The sequence below is a fragment of the Topomyia yanbarensis genome, chromosome 3, assembly GCF_030247195.1.
Source record: "Topomyia yanbarensis strain Yona2022 chromosome 3, ASM3024719v1, whole genome shotgun sequence".
Classification (NCBI taxonomy): Eukaryota; Metazoa; Arthropoda; class Insecta; order Diptera; family Culicidae; genus Topomyia; species Topomyia yanbarensis.
In genome coordinates this window covers 5,574,098-5,594,154 of record NC_080672.1, presented here as the reverse complement: position 1 = coordinate 5,594,154, position 20,057 = coordinate 5,574,098, and the positions used below count along the sequence as shown (strand labels likewise).

The 20,057-nt window shown below is 39.4% G+C and overlaps 1 protein-coding gene across 10 annotated transcripts in view; it reads right to left on the bottom strand.

The window, feature by feature from the left end:
* LOC131691876 (uncharacterized) overlaps positions 1–20,057 on the bottom strand; it is a 129,750-nt gene that overhangs the window by 7,317 nt on the left and 102,376 nt on the right. For 9 of the 10 annotated variants that reach the window (XM_058978554.1, XM_058978557.1, XM_058978558.1 and 6 more), the window contains 3 exons: positions 8,912–19,906; positions 8,603–8,852; positions 8,439–8,541 (listed from right to left, as the gene is read on the bottom strand). In XM_058978554.1, the coding sequence (XP_058834537.1) occupies positions 8,439–8,541; positions 8,603–8,852; positions 8,912–19,906 (11,348 nt within the window). The remainder of the gene's footprint in view (positions 1–8,438; positions 8,542–8,602; positions 8,853–8,911; positions 19,907–20,057) is intronic. The other variant, XM_058978561.1, reaches the window with a different exon arrangement.

The following is a 20,057-nucleotide window of genomic DNA, read 5'->3' as shown; positions in this document are numbered from 1 at the left end:
AATAACATCACTGAGAACTATGCTATATTTCCCCCTAAAGAGAAAAAAATGGGTAAACACCGAAATTTCTCACTGGGACGATTTTTTTTGGTAAAACCTTTGTACGTGAACGACACAAATCCTAACTTTATAAAGTCATGGGTGCGTTTTTCCTCTTTAGAGGGAAATACAGCATAGTGCTTTCGTATAGGCCTGCTAAGCCAATACAAGTTTCGATTTCACTGTGTCTTATCGGCATAAACAGAACTTCTGCTCGGACGGGACATCACGTTTGATCAGTCTTTCGATTGAAACACAAAGTTTGTTTTCGTTTTTACGGATTTAGCGTCAAGCCGGTGCTAATCTATTCCGACAATAAGTTAGTGTCGGTTTCTGAAGAGACAAAGTCGAAACGCACCCATGACTTTATCAGTGAGAATCTCAGTCTTACACAAAGCTTGGACTGGAATTCGGTGTGAAGATAAAGATCCAGTCTGTGGGGCACACCTCACAGTATGTTTCCCCTTCCTCTGTCAAGCGGGAATCGGACATGTTTGACTTTGATTCCCTAGCTATTCGTAGGAACAAAATGGAGAAAGCAGCAATAACGATGAACATGAGTTTACACGGAAAAAAACTGTTCCCAAAATCGTGAATAAAGTTTGTAAGTTACGAAAACAGAACCACGAACAAAAAAAGTTTTATAATTATGGTCCATTTCCATTCAGTAACGCCTGTATAACGCTTTTATTAGTGGAGATATTTGTTTCTGTTTTGTGAACGTCAGTCACAGTTTTCGCCATCCTATTGCCAAATTTTCTGTTTCATGATTTCATGATTTGTTACCTCTTGAACATGATATGGTTTTCGTGGTTGTGAAGTAGTTCACAAAATCAAAACATATCTGCTCGTAAACTGTTTCACGAAACCCGGAATATTATTCATGAAACCTTTCAATAACCGTGAACTACTTCATGATTCCTAATATAATAGTCACGATTCAATATCCGTGCCTGTGAAATGGTTCTCAAAATCACAAAATGTTATTTATGGAACATGGGGAGACTTGACCAGTCAAACCTACCTACGACAAATCTCAAAAAAAAAGTTTACAATCCTTCAAAACCCATTAAAACGTAATGTACAGCCGTTTAACGTGTATTCATGATTTTTTGCAGAATATTTGGTTTACTTTTTCAAAAGTTATAAAAGTTTTTCTGAGATCGTTTTTTTGTCAAGTCTCCCAACTGCGAGGAGACTTGACCAAGGCCTGGGGAGACTTGACCGGGAGAATTTTGAAAGATCAGAACAAAAAATAATGACACAAAACATGCTGTAACATTTTTTTCATATTTTCGAGATCCTTAGGTACCAGTAAAAATTATAAAAGTCATGCATTTCATAAATCTGGATTTTTTAAATGCATTTCCTTTTAGTGATTGTCTGTACTACTGTACTACTTATAATACAATAAAGATATAGACTGGTGCTCGAAGTGAGATTTTGACGTAGGACTTACGTCTTTCTTTACTATACTGGGTGTCATTTCAAAATTTTCAAAACGGATGCGTTACGTACACTTTGAACCTTAATAACTTTTCTCCTACTAAAGGAATTACTAATATTGTTTCATAAATCGAAAGGAAAACGTTCAACGCTTGCTATTGATACCTTGTTTGCTATATAAAACTTGTTTAAAAAGTTCAAAAACTACTTTTAATGCGAATCAACATTAATGCTAGAACCTATAAATATGGGTGACACAGTTTTTCTTAAAGCCAGACGTGTCTAAGCCACAGAGCAGAACACACGTACGTGTGCTGCTCAACGAGAAGCTGCATTTGGACTACCAACCAAATCATAGCTACTGCCTTATCGCTGCCAACCAAGAACTGTCGTCGCCCTGCGTGAAATTCATCGCTCTCAGAAGTAGACAGAGTTACTAATTCGCAAGCTGCTCTTCCAGTGCCTGGTCCGTGAGATTGCACAGCATTTCAAAACCGATCTCTTCCGGAGCTCAGCCGTAATGGCCCTCTAAGAAGCCAGCGAGGCCTGCCTGGTTAGTTTGTTGGAAGATACCAATCTGTGCGCTATCCATACCAAGCGAATAATCATCATGCCGAGCGGGAAACGGCGAAATAATATTCACAACAAACGGTTCTTATTAGGACCACAAAATCGTTCTCAGAAGAATTACAATTGAAATTTCCATTTCGTGCTTTGAAAAATAACTTCCCTCTTATCGGGTTAGTTATTTTCTATAATAATATCCGAAAATGTACGATAAAACTAATAAACTGACCAATTGGACGGAAGCAAGAAAATACCTACAAAAATTTGAGTCAGAAAAGTGACATTGACGGAAAAATGCTTCGATCGTGTCTAAGTGTTTGGCAGCTGAAGTTGCCGATTTGTTTTCCAACGTCAATTATTTGCGCTGTGCTGTACGGAACAAACAGATTTTTGCGCGATTCGTTGGGAAATAATCAAAACAATTGTGTGGTAGATTCCGTAGATTTTACCGTAAATTTTGATAGATTTTGTAAAAGCATTAATTAGCCTGCTTTGATTGGTGGTTTTTGCAAATCTTTCAAGAACATTAGTGAATGTGGCAACCCTGCTACTAAGCGAAAGCCACACCAAAAAGAATGATGAAAATATTTCAATTTGTCGCACAAAAGGATGGACTTCCATCTGCACTAAGAAGTTTATAAAAGAGATCGCATTGCGATATACAATGCTCATTCGATGTGAGCTGCGAAAGGGGAATGTTCGTGTATGTACGCAGCAGAAGCGAATTCGGACAAGGTTCGAATCGTTAGAAAGGATTCTCGTCTGGTATCACCAAAAATAGTTATTTGCAAACCGTTCTTTTTAGGATGAAAACATAATGGAGAAAGAATTGAATTAGAAAGTTCCATTTAATAACTTGGATTGAGTTTGCGCCTGTCAAGTCTGCTGTACATGTACCAGTGATTCATATAAGCAAATGTTTATCAAATTAATCTACAAACCCGTAGGTTTTTGCAAGTCCTAGAAAATCAGTGAATGTGGCAATCTCATTCGACATGAAATTTCCAGTAAACATTCATTCAAAAAGTGCATTGGCTCAAATTATCCATGAATGTCATATGATATGCCCAAGTTTAGTCCTACGTCAACACCGCGGTTATGTCCCGGACATTACCCACTCCTAGTTTTTTTGTGATGTGATTAACATTAACATTAGTTTACAATTTTTTTTCAGCACCCAAAGCATATAGAGTAATGAGCCTGTTTTCGCCCTGTTTCTATTATCACTCTACCCATTTGAAGCTGTTGGTTAGAGCAGCGTCTGCCATCCTTGTTCAACGTATTTTGCTCAAACGGTAGGGCGATAATCGGGGCAATCGATTCGAGTTTTCATTGCGGTCAAACTCTTTTAACCATTTTTGGGCAATTCGTTGTGTTATATTGGTTTTTAAGAATGAAGCAAAGCTGCTGATGCCAATTTATGCGCCATCCATCAATTGTAGGCCGAGTAATTAATGAAAGAGTGTAACACCCTCCTTTATAGGGCAAAAATAGACACTTTACCCAATGACCTGTAAAATGATTTCCTAATTTTCGTGGTGTAGAAAAATCCATTTCATCGCAACGATTTTTTCATCGATTGATTTTTTCTTTGGAAATTAAAAATTTATCGTTGCTAAAAATGCAGAATTGTGGCTCTTTCGTCTTTTGAGTTATTATTACAAAATAAACGGGTATAACATTGTCTCTAACGTATTGCTGCCTACAGTGGCGTAGCCAGTAACTTGGTTTGGGGGGGGGGGGGTGCTTGACGAAAATTGATTTTTTCAAAAATGCTTCAATATAATGTAAATTTGATAAAATATTGAAAGCTCTGAAACAAAAACAGTTCAGCAGTGACCATTCCATACCATAAATGAGCAAAAATAATAAAGAAAACCTTTCATACCTTCATAGATAACTTTCTTATATAAAATGTTATAAAATCAAAGAATATACCTACACTTTTAAAGTGGAATATATGTTCGACAACTTTTCTTACGATCAACATCACATAATTTCGAAACCATCAAATTCGAAGGTTGGTCGTCAAATTGTGAATATTTCCCAGTGTTCACATACTCATATCTCATGCTTCCCTGTGCGTCTATAAATGACATTTAATCTGTAGGCCGGCATCGACTGGGTATTACCGTCTTCTGTAGTAGAAGCGAAATGAGAAGGTGCGAGTGGGCATGGGCGCTTTAACCCTACCTTTGACAGAATTGAATACGTGAGATGGTAAAGGAATCCCACACGGCTGTCCTTCGACGAGACAGGAAGTCCCTCAAACCCAACAAGCCGCCCAGAAAACAGCACGTTTCGAAGAATCAGGATGAAAAGGACTACGAATGGAAACTTGGCACATCGAAATGCAAGTCACTTTGCTTCCCTGGGTTCGAACAAACACTACACGATGAACTGAAAACTTGCAACTTCAAAGCCGTAGCACTATGGGAATTTTGCTTGGCGGGACAGAATGTGTGGAAAAGCGGGTTAAATTCTACTAGAGCAACGGCACAACAAACGAGCTGAAAATCGGGCGTGCTAGGCAAGATGCGCCAACGCGTAATCAAGTAGCAGAAGATCAACGAAAGGATGTGTGTGGATCGAAGGCCATTAATACAGTATCGTCAACGTGCACTGCCCTAACGAACCGAGACCAGAGAACGACACGAACGCCACCCCTGATTAACAAACTGAGAACCAAATCGACCACGTTCTAATGAGGGGAAATTTCTTCTCCAACATCACAAATGTTCATGCCTTCCGTAGTGCGAATATAGATTCGGAATCGTCTACAGGAAGATCGGGATACCGAGGCGATGGAGCATCTGTACAGAGTTACGAATTCTAGGAGTAGGTAAATCGCTCGATGGAAGGCTATGTGCCACAGGCCGACATATGAAGGGATACTAATGGAGACCTTCTCACGATCGAGTGTGAGCTGATCGATAAGTGTATTATGACAAATATCGAAATATCAGTAGACGACGAGAGTATCGCAAGAATCTACCTGGGGACATGCGCTGTCGACGACAGATTCCCAGTGCCAGATCTACCTAAGATTCATGAGGAGATCGGACGGTTAAGGACTGATAAAGCCGCTGGCAAGCTCCCCCAGAAGTAATACCGAGAGGTAGTTCCTGGGAGGAATGATGGCGGAGCCCAATGGAGTTTAGTCGGTATTAATGGCTGGTCACCATTCGAGTCCGACACGCCCCCAGTGCACCCCGTGTGGTAGATTGGACCCTACCAATAGCACGTGTACTGGGCTAGGACATAAAGGTCTTCTCCATTGTAAAAAAAAAATGCCGCTGGCAATGATCAGCTGCCATGTAAGCTGCTGAAACAAAGAACAGAGGCATTTGCTAGAGCACTCCACTAGGTGGTTTTGAAGATATGAAAGAAACAGATTTTACCGGAGGATTGGATGGAGGAAGTAGTATGTCCCATCTATAAAAAAAGTATTGAGCGGGATTGCTGCAACAAGTTACCGAGCAATCATATTGCTGAAGGTGGCCTACCAAATTGTTTGTCGCCGCAAATCCCCGTTAACAAGCGCAGGTGCTTCGAAAAACTTCTATCGGAGAATGTACCGCATGAAGTTAACTTTCTACAAATTGATCATTATACCGGTTTTCCTCTATGGACACGAAACCTGGAGTATGCTGACGGGATACCAACACGCTCTTAGTGTTTTCGAATGGAACGTATTGAGAACGATCTACGATGGGATGCATATGAAGACGTAATATGGAGACGGTGTATGAACTACGAATTGCAATAATAGCTTGCAGAATCACCCATTGTTCGCTTAGCGAAATTTGGGCGGCTGCGGTGAGCTGGGCATGTAGTCAGAATGGTGAACAACTCGGTAAAAATGGTTCTTGAAACCAATCCGACAGCTACAAGGAGAGATCGGCCAGGATGAAAAAACCTGAGGAGTCTTCGTGCCCTGCGAGGCGACAAGCAGCCATGGACAGAGTGAACTGGAGAAGACTTCTTCATACAGCAAAGAACAGTATGGCCGTAGATTGATTGGTACGTAAAGCATTTAAGTGAAAGTTTAGCCACAAGTCCCCAACATAAAAAAATCTTCTGATATAATCATTTTAGTGATAAATACTCCTAGGAATAATCATGAAAATCAACTCTTCAAAAAGTAGTAAGAGACTTGGTGTCTTCAGCAAAGTTCTTGGGAATTTCATTTAAAACATCTTTACTGATGATATAAAAGCTCTATGTATGCAGCATATCTCGATATAAAACGATATTTACGAAATTATTCTTAAATCCAATCTTGTTCAAAATTCTTCGAAAATACTAAACCTCTAAAGTTAACGGTTTCGAAGCTATGCGATATTGACCGCAAAAATTGTTTTTGAGCATTTATTTTATTTTTTTCGCTATTAAAGCTTAAGAACGAGTCCTTGTATATGAAATTGTATTACGCTTTTTTTGGTCATTACTCGAATGTACATCATAAATAGGCACTAACCTGATTTTTTTAAAATTTTCATCTTTTGTCAATCCTACTTAGTGGCTATTTAAATAATTGATAGTACAAAAGAAAATCAAATGTTCACAAAAACTGATCCTGGCCTACTAGAGGCCAACGAAAAATGCCATTTTTCATCAGTTTCTAGGTGGATATTTTCATGCGGGTATTTTATTTGATATTGGCATGATATGTCAATTATTAGATCCTCACTAAGAGATCTGTTACAAGATCCCATTCCCACAACTTACTAAATGTTTCCATGGTGTTTAAAATATTAAGTTCTCAATATAATGATCAGATAATAAACTTCCAAAATTACTATTTAAATATTAAATAATTTTTAAATTATACTGGTCACCACTAACATTTTTTTTTCAATTCGATTAATTTTGGCTCCCCCCCCCCTACTACGCCACTGCTGCCTACGAAAAATACTAGCGTAAATTCAATATTTTGAAAAAAAAAACAAACACATAGTTTTAAAGTATGTTGTATGAAAGCCCTCGAAACGAGCAACATACTATTAAGCAAATACGTAGACATTTGCCACGTATTTCATACGATTCAAATTTATTGGTGAAACTCATCTGGTTAGTATTATTAGAAGACAATTGGTTTGAGAAAAAGTGAAAGTCGAACTTTGCTTGTGAAGTTGGTCTATGATACATGAAAATAGAACAAATTTTCTAAATCGGCATGTTTCTTTTGTTATTCAGATATTTGTGCATCTTGTGACTTGTGTTATTTGTTGGTATTACATTTAACGAAAAATGATGAGATTGGGCGAATAAAAATATGAAATAATCATCCTTTTGCATTGGGTACCATCACCACTCTCTAATACACGAACTATGCCAACTATAAGCACTTTTTTAGATGTAGGACTTATACTAAACATAAATTAAGAATGTTTTAGTTTTGAACGGACGGACTTACCAGTTCATAGCAGTGATTAATTTGCGAATATTCAATGGTTCTTTTACTGTGTGTGCTTGTATTTTGTGTACAAAAAGGTTGTTCCTAAGAAAAGATCGCTTTTCCTCTTCACCAACTGTACTTCTAATAATATATACAAAACAATAGAGTTTAAACAGCATTTATTGAACGTTCTTAAAGAATTGCATTTCAATGCCCTATGTAATGCGAGTTACAAGACTAATTATGGTAATAAATACAGTGAAAGATATTCGTTTATCCAAGGAAATGTTTTGGCACATAATCGATTGTTTATTTCCCTATCCAATTTATCTGCCCTGCAGCCACCACCCCCTTAATACTATTTACTGATGTTTGATTTACTGCTACTGCTTCTGAGAAAGTTAACTTGTGAATACTCATTATTTCTACTACGAACGCTTGCACTGCGACGTAAAGTTCCCAGATCGGTGAAAACCGTTTCTACAACTGTTGCTGCTGCTGCAGAATCAGAGGTGGATGGACTTATTATTTCAGGGGACTTACTCAGATGTGCCGTGGTGGTTCCCGGACTATTCTTTTTCGTTGGTTTTTGTGCGGAAAAAGTCGACTCAATGGATTCGTCAAAGATCGGATTTAGGACAAATTGGCGGGTGGAAGAATTCTTCGCTCGGAAGCTATCTCGCTTAAAATCGCTATGTAACATTTCCTGCTCAAATTGAGCAATCAAATGGGCAGGAATTTCAATGTCGCTATCCGCATTGGAGGAAGTTTTTGTAAAATAACCCAAATCTACGGAGGCAGGTCGTGGAGGAGTTTGTCTACGGCGTGACAAACTTCCCGACGATCGGAGTGAAGGTGGTGGCAGAGGGAATGCCGCATTCGAGCTAGATGACTTTTGACTAATTTCAAATAAATTGTCACTATGGTTTAAAAACTTATCCATGATATAGGAACTAGTTGAAGCAAAATAAGTTTGTTCACTCACTTTCTCGTCATCCGTACTGGGGGATGTAGCTGGAACACCGGCGACTTGTTTGCGTGTCCCCGATGCACGTTTCGCATCGTTTATGTAGTAATCACGACCATACCTGCAGAACGTGGTTTATTTGATTAAAATTTTACTGGATTTAGCGAGGAATCTTCACATACCTGGTGTATTGTGTTGGATTTCCGCCAATCACTGACTGCAACGATCGATCGTTTTCCGCAATGTCATCGTCTTCTTTTGATTCAATGTAACACTCGGAAATATCCTTGCTCGTCAGTCGATCGAAGTCGTCATAAGTTGATCGGTTACTGGACTCCGATAGTCTTTTTTGCAGAACGTCAGGCGAGTATGGATTGTTGGCGATTGGTGAAGCGTTCTGCCATTTCAGATGTTCTCGTTCGGCAATCGACCCTAAACAAAAGCAGACTTTCAACATCTCGGATAATTGATTGAGGTACATTATAACTTACCAGGTATTAGCATATCTTCTGCGATCTCTTCCTCCACAGGGTCGTTTTCTTTGGACGCATGTCCGTTGGTTTCTGATTGTGCTGAAAGTGGTATTGGAGGTTCGGATGAGTCTGATTCTACTATTAGGAGAGATGTTTCCGATACGAAACTTGGTGGTTGCTCATGCAGGTTAGTATCAGCTGTGGTGGTGGGGTTAGTGCTATTGTTGTTATTTAACACACAAACCGTAGGCAAAGAAAAGCATAGCGATGACAGCTCCGAATCACTTCGATTGAACGGTGGAGTTATGTCATCTATTGTTTGTTCAGTCATGTCTGGAGAAGCTGAGAGGCGATCGAGTTCCTCAGCTGTATCTGCGCTGTCTTGCAGGATAAGTTCGGAATCTTGTGGCTGGTCATAAACTATCGGTTGATCGGATGGGATTGATTGTTCATCTTCAACGGTGGCAGTTATTTGACGTTCGTACTCTTGAGATGGGATAGGCTCTGCAAGAATTGTCGATTTGAGAGGATGCTCTTCAGGATACACTTCGACTGGCAGAAGATCTTCCTCGACGAAATTAATATCAAGATCCTCGCTATCTTGCAGTAAAAGTTCGGCATCTTGCGATTTCTCTTGATCCGCCGGTTGATAGGAAAGGATTGCTTGTACATCTTCTATCTGACGCTCGAATACTTGAGACGGGATCGGTTCGGGAGACGGTGTATATCTCACTAGAATTGGTGATCTAACTGCATGTTCTTCCACACGTGGTATCACATTAACAGCATTGCAAGCTGTGACCAGGTTCATGTTTTCCACGAATAAGTGGTCAGTATCTTCGGCTGGCAGTACATCTTCCTCTACGTAGTCTATGTGACGTAAGCTCTGATTGTATTCTGCCGATTTAATTTCAAACGCTTCGAGCGGACTTATTAGTACACCTTGTTCTAGAGCATCTACGCCCACTTCTGCTGTACGCGTAGACGTAACCTCACTCGGATCATTTTCGACTTTCTCCAGCGCTTCTCCGTGTTGCTCCAGCGGTTGATGAGCGTAGAGGATGCCTTTGAGTTCTTCACAGTACAGCCGCATCTGCTTTGTTACCGCAGCAAGGGATGTTTCTACTTTTTCTTCCCCTAGCAACAGAGGGTCAACTTCCTCTGGGGTAGATGTTCGGTCGGTGGATCCAGCGATCGCTTCGGTTGAGGTATCTTCCGGGCTGGATGGTTCAGTGAGATCGAAGCCAGTGTAGGTGTCTGGCAGGGTTGGTGTAGGAGTAGGAGTCCTTGAAGTATCGGCAATTGGAGTTTCAGCGATGATCGTGGTTGCTGTCACTTCTTGTGAGTTTTGTGATTCTGAATGGGTAACTGAAATATCTTGGCTATTTGTCGGACTCACACTGGTCACTGGGAGGGGCAATTGAACAATTTGATCTACATTTGATTCTGCGGAAAGATCATCTTCAGTCGTTGATGTTATTCCATTTGAATTAGTGATTTGTTCATTTACTACTTCCTCTTTGATTTCAGTACATAAGATAGGTATATCTTCGATCTTCTCTTGTACTTCGTGAGAGGTGCTTTGATCGGAGTTAACATTGTCTAATTGATTAGAAGGTGTCTCCTGTTCATCCGACGTAATTTGTGTTTCAATTTCTTCCACTTCAACAGTTGTGTCTGACAAATCTTTTTGTAAAGACTCAGTTGATAGTTGCTCCCTATTTTCAGATCCACTATCTGCCGTCAGCTGTTGCTCAGTGGTTGACGGAGTTGTTGCCGTGATAATCATAGCATCTGGTGATGGAATGGTTTCCTTCTCTAAATCCTGTCGGTCACATTCGGCTACTTGTCCTCTGGACTCGTCGCTCGCAGTAATTGGACGATCAATTTTAGAATTATCTACAGTCGGATCTGATGAATTGTCATGTAAAGAGTCAAATGATTGTTTCTGTTTAGTGACGTTCGAAGTTGTTTCGGTCGAAACACCAACATTTTCAGAACCAACAGATAAAAGTATCGCATCTTCATGACCTGAATCACCCAAGAGATTAGCTTCTATTTTTAAGATAGGATCTGCTTGCTGCGTCTCATAGGAGAAAGAGTTATTTGAATCATCGATATCAAAAACGGTTGATGATTCATCTGGTAAAGATTCCAATGATTGGTTATTTTCAGTTACATCTAACTCAAAACTAGTTGAATTTATCGGTTGTTTTGAGTCATCCGTTAGACGTTTTTTAACGGTTATAGGTTTGGCTGTTGAGCTAGTCGTATTTTCTGATGCCAAATCGTTTTCATTTTCTGCAATCTGCGAGTCACATACGATGTCATTTTGATCGGGGGTTAGATTTTGATGAATTATGGTAGTATTTTCAGTCGCATCTGGCAAATCATCTTGCAAAGAGGCATCTTGTAAATTCTGACATGTTTCCAAGATGGGATCTGCTAGTTGTACCTCAGCGCTTGATGTTTTGCTTGTTGAGTCAATTATAGTTTCTATGGTCGAATTGATTTCAGTTTCTACGTTCTGTTTGTCGCATTCGGAATTTTTTGTGTCCCTATCATTCTTATTAAGAATTAGATTTTCGAATTCTTCGAGTGTGGCTTCTGAGTCTTTGGTATCCATTGAATGGTGTTTTTCAGACGTATTCAATTCCGAATTAGCTGATGAGTTCGCGATTGAACCAATGTTCTCTGTAGTCATGTTGGTTTCGTTTTCTACATTCATTTTATCACATTCGATATTTTCTGTATCATTCTTTCTTTCCAATTCGTCTGGTGTGCTTCTCGAGTCATCTATATCAGCAGTAGGATTCTCTAAATCTTTCAAAGACTCCACTGGATAGTGCTTTTCAGTATTATCCAGCTGAGAATCCGTTGCTCCTATCGCTCCAGATGGAGAATCACCCAATAAATCAATGACTTTTAAAACTGCTAGCGGTTTCTCGACTGCTATTGAATCAGATTTGAAACTATTCGTGTTTTCTGATACATTATTGTCTTCATTTTGTACCGTCTGTTTGTCACATTCAAAGCTGTTTATGTCGTTAATATTCGTATTGAGAGTCAAATTCTGAAGATCATCGCTGGTTGGATGAAGTATTTCGGAAATGTTTCCACTCGGATCTGGTAAATCCTCTTGAAATCCATTGAATCCACATTTTTCAACAGTATCCATAGGTACTACAGTTGAAATGTCCTTATTTTCTGAATTAGGTAGATCTATTGCTTCGTTTGAATCCTTACTAGAGTCGATCAACAGATCGTGTGATATTTTCGGTAAAGGATCATTTAGCTGTATCTCAACGTTTGATGAGTTCGTGATTGAGCCAACAGCGTTTTCCGTGGTTATGTTGTTTTCCTTGTCCACATCCACTTTATCACGCTCGATACTTTCTGTGTTATCCTTACCGAGAGTCTTTTCCAATTCATCTTGTGTGGTCTTTAAGATATCTATATCGGCAACGCTTACAGGAGAATTCACTAAATCATCTAGTGTAGACTCCATTGATTGTTGTTCAGTATTATCCAGTGCAGAATCCGTCACTTCTATCACTTTATCACCCAATAAACCGATAACTTTTGAAACTTCTAGCGGTTCCCCGACTGTTAATGCCTTCATTTCTAAGCAAGTCGTGTTTTCTGCTGCCTTGTTATTTTCATTTTCTACCGTCTGTTCATCACAACTTGGTATTACTGGATGAAGCATTTCAGAAGTGTTTTCATTCGTTTCTGATGAATCCTTTTGCAAAGAGTCTGTTGATCCATGCTTTTCGATAGTATCCAAAGCAGTTTCTGCCAAAATATCCTGATTCTTTGAACTAGATATATCTATTGCTTCATGTGAATCCTGACTAGACTCGATCAGTGGATCGTTTGTTTCCAAGATAGGATCAATTAGCTGTATCTCGTCGTTCGCGATTGAGCTAACAATGTTTTCTGTAGTTATTTTGTTTTCCTTTTCCACATTAATTTTATCACCTTCGATATTCACTGCCTCATCTTTTCTGAGAGTCAAACTTTCCAATTCATCTTGTGTGGTGCTTGAATTGTCTATATCAGAAACGCTTGCAGTAGGATTCGGTAAATCTACTAGTAAAGACTCCACTGATTGTTGTTTTTCAGTATTGTCCAGATGAGAATCCGTCGCTTCTATCACTTTAGCACCCAATAAATCGATAACTTTTAAAACTTCCAGCGGTTCTTCGACTGCTAATGAACTGGTTTCAAAGCTAATCGTGTTTTCTGGATTACGTATTTCAGAAATATTTTCAGTTGGTTTTGATGAATCTTCTGGCAAAGAGTCTTTAGTTGCATGCTTTTCGAAAGTATCCAAAGCTGCTTCAACCGAATCCTTATTCTCGGAACCGGGTAGCTCCACAACTTCGTGTGTATCCTGACTTGAGTCGATAGATGGATCGAGTGATGATTTCAAGATAGAATCTTTTTCTGTAGTTGTGTTGTTTTCTATTTCTACCTTCATTTCCCCATATTCGATATTTTGCGTATCGCTTTCATCTTTGTTGAGAGTTAAATTTTCGCCCTCATCATGTGTGATTCCTGCACCATCGATATCGACAACGTCTGTAGTTGGAATAGATAAGTCGTCCGGAAAAGATTCCATTGACAGGTGCTTTTCAGTGCTATCCAGTTTGAAATCAATTGATTTGATCGCTTCCTGTGAATCATCACCTAATATTTCTTTGATATCTGTCAGCGGTTTCTCGCTGGTTATTGAATTATCGGTTGAGCTAATCGCCTTTTCTGTAACTTCGTTGTTGTCAATTTCCAGAGGTTGTTTATCACATTCTCCGCTGTTAATATCGACATTATTCTCATTGAGAATCAGATTTTCTAGCTCCGTAGGCTGTAGTAAATCCTCTTGCAAACAGTCCTTATTCTCGGAACCAGATAATTCTTTAGCTTCGTGTGCATCCTTCCCTGAGTCAATCAACGGAAGTGATGTTTCCAAGATAGGATCGAGCAACGGTATCTCAACGCTTGATGGGTTCGCTATCGAGCCAACAATGTCCACTGTATCTGCGTTGTTTTCCATTTCTACATTAATTTCGCCACAATCGACATTTTGTGTATCACTTTCACGCCTACTGAGAGTAAACATTTCGCCCTCATCCTGCGTGATTCTTGAACTATCGATATCAGCAACGTCCGCAGTTGGAATCGATAAATCGTCCGGGAAAGATTCCATTGATAGGTGCTTTTCAGTGCTATCCAGTTTGAAATCAATTGATTTTATTACTTCCTGTGAATCATCACCTGACATATCTTTGATATCTGTCAGCGGTTTTTCGCTTGTTATTGAAGTGTCTGTTGAGCTAATTGTCTTTTCTGAAACTTTCTTGTTTTCATTTTCTACAGACTGCTTCTTACATTCTAAGCTGCTGATATCGACATTATTCTCATTGAGAATTGGTTTTTCTATCTCAGCAGGCTGTGATAAATCCTCTTGCAAACAGTCAATTGATCGATGTTGTTGAATTGTGTTCAAAGATGCTTCAACCGACAAATCCTTATGCTCGGAATGAGATAATTCTTTAGCTTCATGTGCATCGTGACTAGAGTCAATCAACGGATCGAGTGGCGTTTCCAAGATAGGATCGAGTGACTGTATCTCAACGCTTGATGGGTTCGCTAGCGAGCCAACAATATCCTCTGTATCTGTGTTGTTTTCCATTTCTACCTTCACTTCATCACATTCGACGTTTTGTGTATCACTGCCACGCCTACTGTGAGTCAAATTTTCGACTTCATCCTGTGTGGCTATTGAACTATCGATATCAGCAACGTCGGCAGTTGGAATCGATAAATCGTCCGGAAAAGATTCCATTGATAGGTGCTTTTCAGTGCAATCCAGTCTAAAATCAATTGATTTTATTGCTTTCTGCGAATCATCAGCTAATAACTCTTTGCTATCTGTCAGCGGTTTCTCGCTGGTTATTGGGTTGTCCGTTGAGCTAATTGCCATTTCTGATACTTTGTTGTTTTCATTTTCTACAGACTGATTTTCCAACTCAACGCTTGATACTATTCGATGGTGCATTTCAGAAAGACTTTCAGTAGGCTGTGATAAATCCTCTTGCAAAAGCTGTTTTTGAATTGTATCCAAAGTTACTTCAAACGAAAAATACTTATCCTCGGAATCAGACAATTCTTTAGCTTCGTGTGCATCCTGACTTGAGTCGATCAACAGATCGAGTGGCTGTATCTCAACGGTTGATGGGTTCGCTAACTTGCCAACAATGTCCTCTGTATTTGTGTTGCTTCCTACTTCTATATTCATTTCACAACTTTCGACATTTTGTGTACTGTGAGTCAAATTTTCGACTTCATCCTGTGTGGTTGTTGAACTATTGATATCCGCAACGTCTGCAGTTGGAATCGAGAAATATTCCGGAAAAGATTCCATTGATAGGTACTTTTCAGTGCTATCCAGTTTAAAATCAATTAATTTTATAGCTTTTTGTGAATTATCACCTACTAACTCTTTGATATCTGTCAGTGGTTTCTCGCTGGACATTAAATTGTCTGTTGAGCTAATCTCCCTTTCTAAAACTTTGTTGTTTTCATTTTCTACGGGATTTGTGTCACCTTCTACGCTGTTAATATCGACATTATTATCATTGATAATTGGTTTTTCTAACTCAGCAGGCTGTGGTAAATCCTCTTGCAAACAGTCACTGGATCGATGTTGTTGAATTGCATCCAAAGTTGCTTCCAACGAAAAATCCTTATTCTCGGAATCAGATAATTCTTTAGCTTCGTGTGTATCCTGACTTGAGTCGATCAACAGATCGCTTGAAGGGTTCTCTAACGGCCTAACAATGTCCTCCGTATCTGTGCTGCTTTCCACTTCTACATTCGATTTACCACATTCGACAACATGTGTATCACTTCCACGCCTACTGTGAGCTAAATTTTCAACTTCATCTTGTGTGGTTATTGAACTATCGATATCAGCATCATCCGGTGAAGACTCCATAGATAGATGCTTTTCGGAGAAGTCCATTCCAGAAAAAAATAATTTTACCGCTTGCTGTGAATCATCACCTAACGACTGCTTGATATCTGTGGTTACTGAGTTGGCTGTTGAGTCAATCGTCTTGTCTGATGCTTTGTTGTTCTCATTTTCCACAGCCTGCTTGTCACATTCTATGCTATTAATATTGACAACATTCTCATTCAGAATCAGATTTTCACTATTGTCGCTTGAGATTTTTGGATGATGTATTTCAGAAACACTTTCAGTCGGATCTAATAAATCTAGCTGCAAACAGTCAATTGGTTGATGGTGTACATTACAATCTAAAACTGCTTCAACTGAAAGATCCTTATGGTCGGAACCAGACGATTCTATTGCCTCACGTGAATCCTGACTTGAGTCGATCAACGGATCGTGTGGTGTTGTCAAGATAGGATCAAGTAGTTGTTTCTCAGCGTTTGAAAGGTTCGCCATAGAACTACCAATGTTTTCTGTAGTTGTGTTGTTTTCTACATTCGTTTTATCACATTCGATATTTTGTGTATTGTCAGTGTCCTCACTGAGAGTCAGATTTTCTAATTCATCTTGTGTGGGTCTTGAGGTATCAGTAACGTTTGCATCCAGTTCAGAATCAATTAATGTTATATCTTTCTGGTTATCACAGAGCGATTTCTCAATAGTTATTGAATTGATCGTATCTTCTGATGCCTGGTTTTCTGGTTCCTGACAGGAGTCGATGAATAGATCTCGATTTGTTTGCAAGCTAGGTTCTATAAGCTGTGACTCATCGTTTGAAGGTTTCATTGTTGATGTAACCATACTTTCCAAAGTCGAATTGTTTCCGGTAGCAACATTCAGACTGTCACAGTCAACATTTTGTGTGACGCTATCTTCCTGGTTAAAAGTCAGATTTTCGATCTCATCGCTTATAGATCTTAAAATATCTTTATCAGAAAGGATTTCAGTTGCTGTCGATGAATTGTCTTGCAAAGACTCCATAGGTTGGTCCTTTTCGGCTATATCCAGTTCAGAACTAGCTGATTTAATCTCTTTCTGTGAACCATCACTTAATGAATCGATATTCTTGAAATCTGTTGGCGATTCTTCGATGCTTGTTGAGCTGATTGTATTATCGGAAATTCTGATATCCTGTTGACTTGAATCAGTCAGTTCTCTAGCTCCCTGTGAATCCTGATTGGAGTCGATCAAGAGATCTTGGCTTGCTTGCAGGATAGGTTCTATAAGCTCTGATGCACTCTGATTGCCACAGTCAACATTTTGTGTGGTGTTATCTTCCTGCTTAAGAGTCAGATTTTCGCTTTCATCGTCTACATCTCTCAAGTTATCTATATCAGAAACTGATACAGTTGCATCGGATAAATTGTCTAGCAAAGACTCGACAGGTTGCTGCTTTTCAGCTATAACCAGTTCAGAACCAACTGAGTTTATCTCTTTCTGTGAGGCATCACTTACTGAATCGATATCCTTAGGATCTTCTGGTGATTCTTCGACGATTGCTGAGCCTACAACATGTTCCAATGTTTTGTTTGATTCGATTTCTACAACCTTTTCATCACATTCAATAGCTTTTGTATCTACATCATTGTTATTGAGTGTCAAAGATTCGGAATCATCGAGCGTAATTATTTGGTTTTGTATTTCAGAACTGCTCTCATGAGGACCTGATAGATCTTCTTGCTGTTCAGGAGTAGCCGAAATTGCTTCCGTCGAAACATCATTACTCTCAAATCCTGCTAACTCTATAGCTTCATTCGAGTCATTCTTTGAGTCGATCAACAGATCGTGCGCTGTTTCCAAGATAGCTTCATCATTTGATGGATCAGTTGTTGGACTAACGAAGATCTCTAGAGTTTGATTGTTTTGCTTTTCTATATCTTCTTTCCCGCCATCGGTATTTTCCGTATCGATATCATTCTTATCGAGATGCAAATTTTCCACCTCACCCGGTTTGGATTCAGAATTATCAATTGCAGTAAAATTATCGTGATCCAGATGTGTATCCAAAGAATCCGGTGAATGTACCGCTTCGTTTGATTCATGACTTGAATCACTTAACGAATCGTGCTCCACGGTCGAAACTGGTTCCGGTTCTCTGATATTTGGACAATCTATGAGCAATTTCTCAACGGGATTGATATTAAAATTATTATCTGATGTGGGATTTGTGAGTTCATCGCCAGTGGCAGGTAAGTGATCGTTATCAAAAATGTTTGCAGTCGAGTCGGATAAATCGTCTTGTAAAGAGTCAATTGAGTGTTGCTTTTCAGTGCTGTCAGAGTTCTGAGCTGCAATTATAGAACGCTTACTCGGAGAACTACCAGATTCTATCATTTCCTGTGAATCATGACTGGAATCACTCAACAAATCGTGTTCCATTTTCAAGGTATCTTCTAGTTCGTGTATATTTTGGGAATATGTTAACAATTTCTCTTCAGTTATGGGATTCGTTTCTGCAACAATTATGTTTTCTGTTTGCGAACTGATTTTGTCTCCTAAGTGTTGTTTATTACATTCTATAATTTCTTGATTTTCATTATTAAAAGTCTGATTGTCGATTACGTCGTCGTGAGTAGCGATTGAAGGCGCTATTTCAGGAATGTTTGCAGTTGGATTGGATGAATCGTCTTGCACCATTTTAGTCTCGGATAGTTCCTCAACCGTGATACCAATTTCAGGTTCAACTGAAAAACCAGTATTTTCAGAGAAGACTAACTCTTCCAGTGAATCCGGAGATGATTCACCAGACAATTTATGAGACACCCTTAAGATTGGTTCCGATGCGAGGTGTTGAATATCTGATAGCGGGCCATCAGCTGTTGAGGAGTTTGTGCTTTCGGATGTCGGATTTTCTTTTCCTTCACAATTGTTACTTTGTGTAGCAACATCATTTCGCTCATCAGCAGTAGGAATTTCCAGCACCATTGAAGTAGATTGTTTGTTTTTGTCCTCATTGGTGTCTAATTCCAACTTTTCACTTGCAACTTCTTCCTGAAGGTTCAAAAGATTTCCACAATTGTTAGATTCAGTTGACATTTCGGGACTTTCGGCGACTTTTAACATTTCCTGGTCATCTTGATTTTCTTCTGTCGTGAATATATTGCATACTTCCTCAGAACTACTTCGTGAATCCGAAAGCGTCAAATCATCCTTATCACTGGGCTCATCCGATTCCGTTCGTTCGCTTAACTCTTCAGGAATCCCAACCACCCGTTCGTAGGAACCCTGATCATTGTTATCTGTTACTGGATCAAAAATTTCTTCAATTTTTGCACCCAGCATGTCATCCTCAACTTCAACATCCATCTCTTCAACAAACTCCATCAGCTTCGGATCGCATACATAAACTACGACGGCGGGTGATTCACTTATTTTAAACATATCCTGAGGATTCATTATAGCCTGCAGCAGTTCTATCCCGGAAGTCCCGGGTAGAACATCTTCATCCACATCGTCTCCCTGATTCATAGAATAAAATTCCTCTTCCTCGAAATTCCGACAGTTCTCGTACGATAGAGACGAATCCAGCGAATCGAGAGACAGCGGATCCTCGAGAATCAAACTGGTATCCGGATCGATCCCGACGCTTGTCGACGTTTCCGAGTTATCTACCGAGACGGTTTTGTAGTCACTTTCGTCGGCAGTGGTGAAGCTGTCCACCGGTGAAATAGCCGAACGGGAAGCTAGCGATTCGTCCGGCTCGTGCAGTTCCTCTGAAATGGAGGTGAGCGATGGTTTTACGGAACGATCGAATAGCTCCGTGATTGTCAGCGCGATTGGATGAGGCGAGAGGGGTTGCTGTTTCGGTTCGACTAGCTCGCTAGCATTGTTGATAGGTTTTGTGCTTATGTTCTTCGTGTTAGTTTGGTTAGAATTTGTGCTATTGTTAGACTCGTCAATGTTGCTACTACTAGGATTATTTACGTTATTCATGTGATCTACTTCTACGGATTGGAATAAAATACTTGGGCGTGTGTGTTCGATGTCTGTGTATGCTGTGTAATAGGTAAGTGGAAAAGTACAATAATTATAAATTATTGTTTGGTGCTGCCTCTTATAACTCTTCGAAAAGGGCGAAATTGAGACATAGCCGTAAAAAAATAGATTAAAAATGAATTAAATCATAAAAAGATATGTTACGTTATA